Source organism: Trichoplax adhaerens, genomic scaffold (assembly GCF_000150275.1).
Source record: "Trichoplax adhaerens TRIADscaffold_6 genomic scaffold, whole genome shotgun sequence".
NCBI lineage: Eukaryota > Metazoa > Placozoa > Uniplacotomia > Trichoplacea > Trichoplacidae > Trichoplax > Trichoplax adhaerens.
This window is the reverse complement of record NW_002060948.1, coordinates 4,584,469-4,593,778: the sequence shown is the minus strand read 5'-3', so window position 1 is coordinate 4,593,778 and position 9,310 is coordinate 4,584,469. Positions and strand designations below refer to the sequence as shown.

Here is a 9,310-nt window from a genome sequence, read left to right as displayed (position 1 = left end):
GACAGACCTTGATAAATTAAGGAACACTAAAAGTCTTTGCTAAATTGCTGTATAATAAGCTAATAAATTTTGCGATACTCTTATCATAAAGTACTGCATGTTGTTTATCGTTACAAAAAGCAAATTTTTTAAATCTGAAAAAGCTTAGGCAGCTTAAGATTCCATCCAAGAACTTAAGGAATATGTAGTTGGTAGTTATATTTACTACAGTTGAATTTTTTTAGAATTTTCATCATTTAGTCTATTTTTCATTGCATTCAATCCAGTTTTGGCTTCTCCATCATCCAATCTGTCTCGCATTCAAATTAATTGGCTAAAATGACGAATAAGCCAGACTGTGCATAAAAAATTTCTCACCGTCACTTGATTACGATATAATATTCTCTTCTCTTACTACAAAATGAAGTAAAGCTATTATTGACAATGCTAAATTGAATATTATATTATGGCTGCAACATACTCATACGTATATATTACAGTTCAACAAAAAAACACGCCTAACTACCAGAATTATACTTTTATTAAAATGCATTCTTATCCATAAAAAAGGCGGCATCATGTCATAAAATCGAGACAGAATGTCTTGGGTATTAATTGAAGCAATTTTGAATGATCTCCTGAAGTATACTGTAATAGTAGTAAGGGAAAAGAATAACAATATAGACGCCAAGAACGAGCAACGCTTGTATGAATTACTTGCACTGAATTTTTAATCCAAACAGATTATACGCAACTTTGACAGCTTAATTTGTTCATTTACAAATTAGACATTTATTTAGGTAAGTTTGTAGACGCTCTTGTATACCTTCGGCGTAATGAGTGCAAAGACGCAGAATCTAGAATTTAGGTCGTGTGGGCAAGGTTTTCTAGTAACCCTTTCATTTTTTGTAAATTTTCTACCATCTGTTATTTTAATATTTAAAATTTAGATCTCTATCGATGCTGCTTTACAATATTTTCGTTTTAGACGATTCGACGACATAGATTATCTTGTCGGACGTTCCCACCGTACTTTCAGGTGGGAAATTACTAGTATCAATTCTTGAAACCTCTTGCTTCAAGACTCTTCTTGTTACTGCTTAAATAGTTTATTTCGTACCAAGCACAGTCTTGCAAATTGACTAATTTATTCGTTGAATACGTGTAATATATTTCGTATTCACTAATCTTAGTTTGTTAATGGACTAACGTATCGGATACAGAAAGGACCGTAAACTGGGAAAATTCCTACCTGTGTCTGTTACGATGCGTAAGCTCGTCCTAATTATTGAGTAATATTAAATATTTTTTGTGTGGATTGACGTTTTATTAATTATCATTTCTTCATATAATCTGTTTAATCTTTGATTAATATGATAATGCACTGTTTACTAGTTAAGCTCTTTATTAATTTATTAATTAATTATCAGTTCTTAACAATAGAAGTTGTTAATTAATTATCTTATATGAAGTCTTTAATGACAATATTCATAATAATTCCTATGACTTTAAAAGGATAGCTTTATTTTATGTGCACCAGGAGTTTCTGACGAGACTATAAAAGGTTGGTGCCTGAAGATCCCTTTTTAGTTAGTTAGTCGGTTAGATAGTCTACTAGTTTATCAATTGATATTTAATTCTAAGACTATAATCTTGGGTGGCAAGATTCCTTCAGTAATAAATGATAGTAAATCTCTTACTATCTCGTCTACATCATCTGTGACGCTATAATTATTCCAAAGTATTCGGTCGTTGGAACTGAATTATTTGGTGATATAGCTAATCTCGCCTCTTTAAGTTAGTAGGTGGTGTTCTCCGCAAGGATTGGCGTGTGTAGACTACTTTGTCACTAGTGGTGTGTGACAGTATCACATATATATTATAATTTGCTACACCTTCAAAATACTAAACCCATGTTGGCAATATCACTAGTTAAATTAGACAAGTAGATCACTTTTAAGAGCATCAATCAAGGATCGAGATTACGATGTGATGAAGATCTAACTAATATTTGGTACTGTTCGATGGAATCACCAATAATTAATAATTATATCTTGCAAATGACTTGTCGTGGAACAGTTTGTGATTGCCAAACGATTTCTTCAGGTTAGATGCGCGGTAGTTATCCACAAGGTTATTCAAACTTTTCCCATTCTTTCTTCAATTACTAATCAGTATATTTGAGTATTTAACATAAAAACTTTATTACTGTCACAAAACAGCTTTGCAACAAGATAACGTAATGTACAATCAATAAGTCAATTCCTTGAACCACGTATCAAGGAACGATATCTGCACTATCTGAAACGCTTTTGCTCTACTAGCAGACTACACAAAGACTTGAACGTCTCGTATTTTACGTTAAACACTAAGTTTCAGAATTCTCTTTATTTCACGATATACTGCATTTATATACTGTTCCTCAATAGTTCATGAGTCATAGTTAATACAATTAACCTCGGAATCATTTACTGAATTAGATATTAATTATAGCTACTGCTCCCTTAATGCAGACAACAGTATTTACGAACATAGGCATGTAATGACTAATACAGAATAGTCAGATTACGATATGTCCTACCACGGAACATTTCCATGATAATTTACAATCTAGCATAAGTAAATTACAATCACAATGATTCGAACTGTAAGTAGATGATTTGCATCCCTATTATAACTATTAATTTCAGTATGTGTATAAGTGTCACTGTCATAAAAAGTCAGTGCTATATTAAAACACAGTATATCCAAATTAGAAGTTAACTAAGTAAGGATAGTCTAGCAGAATTATCCTAACATAGATATTTCAACTCTAATACAGTATTTAACACTGTAACAATTGCCTATCCGCTAAGTTTCAAAATTCAATTCTGCTCCTACTTGGCCAAATAAACCGAATATGTTCATTTGATATGATGTTAAAGCCTTGGAAACGGCAAATCGAATCGCCTGCTTCTAATTTCATAAATATTGTGCCTTTCTTAACTCTTTATTGATTGTTGTAATCTAAATCCTTGCCTTAATTACGGTAATTGTACTTCAGAAAAATCAGGCTATACATGTTTATATCCTGTAGGTGACATCGAAGAACACTGAGAAAAAGGTACAGTGTTCTTTCAACAGTGGTCAGCTCGATACTAATCACTATCCAGCGTATAGCCGTCTACAACTTTTTCACTTTACATACTAGCTTTTCATCCATGCGAACCTGGCCCTTGCAATCATGGAAAATGTATTATTATTAGACTTCAATACCAATGCCAATGCGATCTCAGTTTTAATGGAAAGCAATACCAAAATAGTCGGTTGCTTTATTTACTATTATAATTAAACTTTTGATATTTAGAAATAGATCGAATTCGACCATTTTCATCCTTCTTTATGTATCGATTTGCGTCGTTAATGATAGATATTGATGAATGCCAGAATCAGCTGTGTCAAGGAAATTGTACCAGCACAATTGGTAGTTACTACTGCCGGTGTCCAGCTGGTAAAATTTTAAAAGCAGACAATACTTCCTGTTTAAGTTTAAAAAACATGCAAAATTTGCAGTTTGAAAAATAAATTTCTTAGGCTAGTAATACGTCTTCACTTTAACATCATTATCGGATTGCTTAGTTAATATGAACTGATCCATGTCATAATCGTATCTTGCTAACTGATACTATAAGATCAATATATTGAGTTGAGTAATTTTTAGATATTACTCGTGATCGATTATATTTAAATAATTCTTGGTATCGTTTAGATGGTAGCTACAATAGCCAGATGATATTCGGAGGAAGGTTAAGCATGATTAGATGCGTTACAGTCTCACCAGAATAACTGACGGAAAATTATCCAACAAGTACTATAAATACTTTTATTTATACTGTCGTAATTTATTACTATATTCTTCGAATATTTTATTAATTTGAAGACTGCAATCCTGTAAGTTAAAATTGTGAATTAATGACGAGCAATGGCGTCAAGTTATTTAGAAAGATTTCTCTGCATTATGCAATACAAGAGCCTAAATACAATATTATTAGGCATCGGCCTATCAATATTGTTGTTTGAAGAAGCTTCCTCCTTTTGTTACCCTTTTTAGATACTTCAAAATCGTCGATGTCTTTACCTTGCTATCAGTTTAAGAAAATATTGTCGTCGGCAAAGTATGCTTTTCATGGGGCCGCAATCCTTTTCATTGAAATCAAACCACCACTGTCAAAAATTATGACTGTTATCTCATCTATCTACTTCATCCACTACCAGTTTGCAATCAGCGTCATTATTCGACAAGATACAGTTATTTTTCAATTTATTTTATCGTAATTTCAATCACAGATAAACTTTGCTCAGAAAGATCTCGTAGATCAAACAAACTTTTTTTTTAAGAGCTAAGTTTTACTTGTGATTACTTTGGCTTATAAATTGTTCAAATCAACAAAGCTTTATAATCTCAAAATGGGAAAGTAACCATTAATCTATTTTTACAACAATTCAATATTAAATCAGATAACTGTCATTCCAATCCTTACGTAAAAAGGACATGCACTCAATCTCATAATGATTCTAAATATTGATGCAGAACTTGATATACGGGCGTTTACTGTGACCACGGTCATCAATTTTCTAACAAGTGGCATTACATTGGATCAATATTTACTACCGCAATGACCTTAATGCTGCTGTACGTTATAATTTCCATTCATTAGAAATTAACGAATACCCCTAGAATCCCTATCAGTATGGTAAAAAAGTAAATACCCTAGGTAGTTACAAGTGCATAGTGAGAAATGAGTTCGCTGGAATTAATTACGTACAAGGTAATCAACCATTAGCGAAAAATATCTGTTATTAACTAGATTTATTATTTCGAATGGGGATTGTCAAGAACAATGTACTAATTTACTTGGCAGTTTTCGCCGTCAATGCTCCTCCCTGTTATGTAATTATCGAGGATAGTCATCTTTGTTTAAGTGATTGCGAATATATATTATACAAGTTAGTTTCATCTCTAGATACTGTTGATGAAAATTAGTTTATTTACGTTTATCATAGTACTGTGGTAGTATTAGCTTAGTAGCTAATTGCCGGTCATTCCCGGGATTGACCGTAGCATAGCTACTGATATGAAAAACAGACAGTTTCCATTGAGCACTTTGGTCACTCGTTAGTGTAAGATCCGTTTAGGTAGTCAAGGTTTGCATAGTATCATTTATTCCCTCTCTCCCACACCGTAATTTTAGTTCGCTTTTATACTCTCCTTTGGAATGTTCATATGTTTTACCATAGAAAGTAAGGAAGCTAAGTACTCTAACGTAATTTTGTGCAAAAGCATACTAGACAATCAGAAAGCAGAATAATTACTGATTTGCCACATTGGAAGTTTCTAGGAATCATCAATCAATTTGATCAAAATTCAATCTTCGAGGTTCAATTCCGTTTTTAGGATGTATCTCTAGATTTGACAGTGAATTAGACAATTCCACCCATAATTTGGTAAGTGGCGTCTTAGAAACCGCGAATAATTAGCCTACGATAATTCTTATGATCAGAATAGTTTCCAAAATACCGATGCTTGCTTATGGTAGCTGATAGAAACTATTGTATTTGTAACTGCCAATCTAGTAATTTTGGAATGCTTTGCGAAAGAAATTATACATCACCATCAGATCCATATCACAGTGCACCGTGCAGAAATGATACAATTTTTGCTTCGTATGTTTATAATTCCATTAAATAACCCTCTACTTTGCTAGTGCTATCGTTTAGTTTGCCTGATGGAGCATCTTTTAATGAAAATAGTTACTTATGATACAGGTATAGTAATTAACTAGCCTATTATAGATATTAGTACATCTACTTTATTTTATTTATTGCACGATCAGTGTGTTTATAATCTTATTGACTAACCCTCTACTTTATTAGCCTTATCGTTTAGTTCGTCTGATGGAGCATCTTTCAATGGAAATAGTTACTTACGTTATTATATCAATGCATTAAAAGAGTAAGTGATAGTACTAGATTTTATTGCGTTATTACTACTTAATAATTAAGAACTTTTGTACAAATTTAATTGCGCTACGTTGATTACTGTGACTATAATATACAGGCAGCAAGATATACAGTTTACATTTGCAACCAATCAGTCTAGCGGACTACTTTATTGGCAAGGCAATGTATGCGTAATTATAGTTATACTATTAATTGTATATCATAAAATAATATAGAAACGAAGTTTAATTTGTGTTTTCTGTGTTTAAGATAGTAACTTCTACGACCCATTACATTTATGTTACTGTCAATTCTGGCCGAGTCGAGCTATGGTAGGACATATTATTCAATCCAATGATATTAAATACCAAAATTATAAATACTGTACTTGTACTTATTGGTCAGATTTCTACTTAAGACGCTAATCAATATAAAATACTATATATATTAATTCTAACAAATAATCAATAGGTTTAATTTAGATACGGGGAGGCGTTGTTGACAGCACCACAATCTGTTAGTGATGGCAGGGCTCATACTGTTAAAGTTACAATGTATCTACATAAAATTCTATTTATATCTACGAAATCAATAATCTAGGGGTATTTCTTCTATCTAAAATTTTTACAGTCCTGTTTTTAAATTATTCAATATAGACATTTTATTTTGCCTAAATTTTCAAAAATGAAAACAGAGCTTCGTTATAGAATATTACTTAATTTAATATGAGAGACTAGTACCGGAGCGTTTATGTGACTTAGGATTAAACTATATATAAGCTTAATTATTAATTTTTTAATTTCAATTCCACTGATGCTAACATCGAGTACACTGGTATTAATGCACATTATAACTAGTACTAAATAAAATTCAACTAACTTTAATCCTTATTGTTGAACTCTATTCTCAGGTGTTGCAATAAGAAAATTTTCTAATTGAGAAAATCCCGAAGTTAATAGAGGTTAAATAGATTAGATAGACTAATTTAGGTCAGATCAAGAAAGCAGTTTCGTAACACCAAGCTACTGGTACTAATCAATCTCCTAGAGTGACAATTCTCTACAAGTATCGAATGATATTTCTATGAGTTAGAATCATCTACCTCAATACTCGCAGACTTCAAAGTATAAAGCGAAAATAGGTTAGCATAAGATAATTGTGAAAGTTCAGTAAGGAGGAACAGATAATATCGCTTCCAAAACAGGCGATAGATTTACTACAGATTTCCAAGGATATACTAAGGGCCCGCGTGGGTCTGGATGGCAGTTCAAGATACTCTTTGTGGCATAGTTATTGGTAACTATAGCTTGTAATGATGGCTACAAATTAAAAACAATTAAACTTTTATAACATTTAGTACCTGATTCTCTACATTATAATATATTGTACTAATCTATAACTTCAATTTAAGCTTGTATGAGAACATTTCTAATCAAATACGCTTGTAATTTTAAATCTATTAGTTGTTATTAAGTGCTATGCAATTAATGTTATTATGATATTGACAATATTTTCTTAATAAAATTTACCATTTACCTTTATTCTGAGTATCAGATAGAATCTTTTCGCCAAATGTTGAAATTTTCTGATTTTAAATAGATAGTATTATTTAGATCTCTATACATATTACAGACTGCCTTATGTAAAATACAGTTCAAATCAGATATGAAAATTTGTCTCCTAAAATTAATCGATAGCACTTAGAATTCTTAGCTCTGCTTAGAAACCTTAATATATTGGCTAGAATTCGTATGTAGAATACGTGAAGTGACTGACTATAGCTATGCATTCGATTTATTGTTTACGGAAATTAAATTTTTTGCTAGAAAGTAATTAAATAATGGAGAAAATGATCGAAATCTTACCAGCTCATTATTAAATCGCATTTATGACGTATAAGTATTATACTAATTCAATTCTGAAATTTGCTTGTAAGTCTGTCGAATGATACAGCCCAACTTTCATGGTAAATTATTCTAGCATTGATTCACTAAGCAACGCTAAAAATCCCTGCTAAATTGCTATGCGATATAATAATGAGTTTCAACTTACTCTTATCATAGTGTAAGTTACTTGGTGCTAACGGAAGTGTTATAAATGCAGTTAACATATTCATAGCAAGATAAATTCTAACAACATTAAGACTAGGTACTCGTCGAATATTGCGTATTGCTCATCTTTTAGCGTCTCTTAAAACCTGCTTAATTTAAAAATGATCGTATAAGCTAATAATTATATCTAAGAATTTAAGTGATATGTAGTCAGTTATGTATATTTTACTATGGTTAATTTTTCTCTTAAAATTTTATTATTGAAACCGAGCTGCGAAAAAAAAGTTTGGATTTTGTTTTGAATGAATTATCCGGATAGTTTAAGTAATACTAAAATGAATAATTTATTATAATTACTAATTATCTCATATACCTTCGTATTACTGATTTTGGTACGTCCAATGCATTCAAAGTAATCCACAGTCTAGTTTTATTTATTAATGTGGCAAAATAAACTTTACTTATTTATTTATTTATAATTCTTTACTTCCTACCATCATTATTGCGATATTAGTAATTAGAGCATTGTAATGTATTCTCGTAGGTTCTACTCTACAATTACTAAAATTAGACCCTAATGTGTAAGGAATTTTTTCTAAATGTTTTTCGTAATTATGGTCAATCTAATCTAGACGAAAATTCTTATTACTTTACATCCAGTACATTTCAGTTACATATTAAGAAATAATTTTAATTGAAAATTAAAACTTAGATTTACACAATGCTAAATTTCATATTTAGATACTTAAACAATAAGGTAGAAAGATTTGCAGTCTTAGCATTTAATATGCAAACATATTCAAAAGTCTGCAATTGCTATAGTAAAGGGAGAACCATTCACATGCTACGTGTCTATCAGTGACTTCTCGATAAAAAAATAAATTCGACCAATATATTTATAATTTTTGAAGATCATTTTTGATCAAGAAGTCCTTCCCTATATTACATATATATATAGAGAGAGAGAGAGAGAAATCTATAAAAAATGCAACATTTACTATCTGTATCATACGTTCGGCATTATATATATATATGTATATATACCGAACTTTAATTTACTAGTTAGTAGTATGCATACTCTCACAAGAAATGATAGCAGGGGTTTCATAAAAGTTACGTATGTTGCTTACGTCAGTAATTACAATTAATGGAATTTTGTTGACTTCGATTGCTGTTGACGGCTAGATAGGCTTGCTAACTCAATCAGTACGGTAGAAATGAATCCTTTCTTGATTTATACCTTGGCTTGAGGTATTATAATATTTATCATTCCTCTATGATAGCTCATGTGCTTAGTCTCT

The 9,310-nt window shown here is 31.1% G+C and overlaps 1 protein-coding gene across 1 annotated transcript; it reads left to right on the top strand.

Moving 5' to 3' along the window:
• Positions 1-578: 578 nt before the first annotated feature.
• On the top strand, positions 579-8,871 carry TRIADDRAFT_57625 (uncharacterized protein; the record flags this gene model as incomplete). Its single annotated transcript, XM_002113789.1, has 10 exons — positions 579-638; positions 968-1,018; positions 2,059-2,085; positions 3,056-3,082; positions 3,389-3,469; positions 4,070-4,133; positions 5,414-5,463; positions 5,724-5,784; positions 5,893-5,971; positions 8,751-8,871. The coding sequence occupies 10 exons, from the start codon at positions 579-581 to the stop codon at positions 8,869-8,871; spliced, it is 621 nt and encodes a 206-aa protein (XP_002113825.1).
• Between the last annotated feature and the right edge of the window lie 439 nt (positions 8,872-9,310).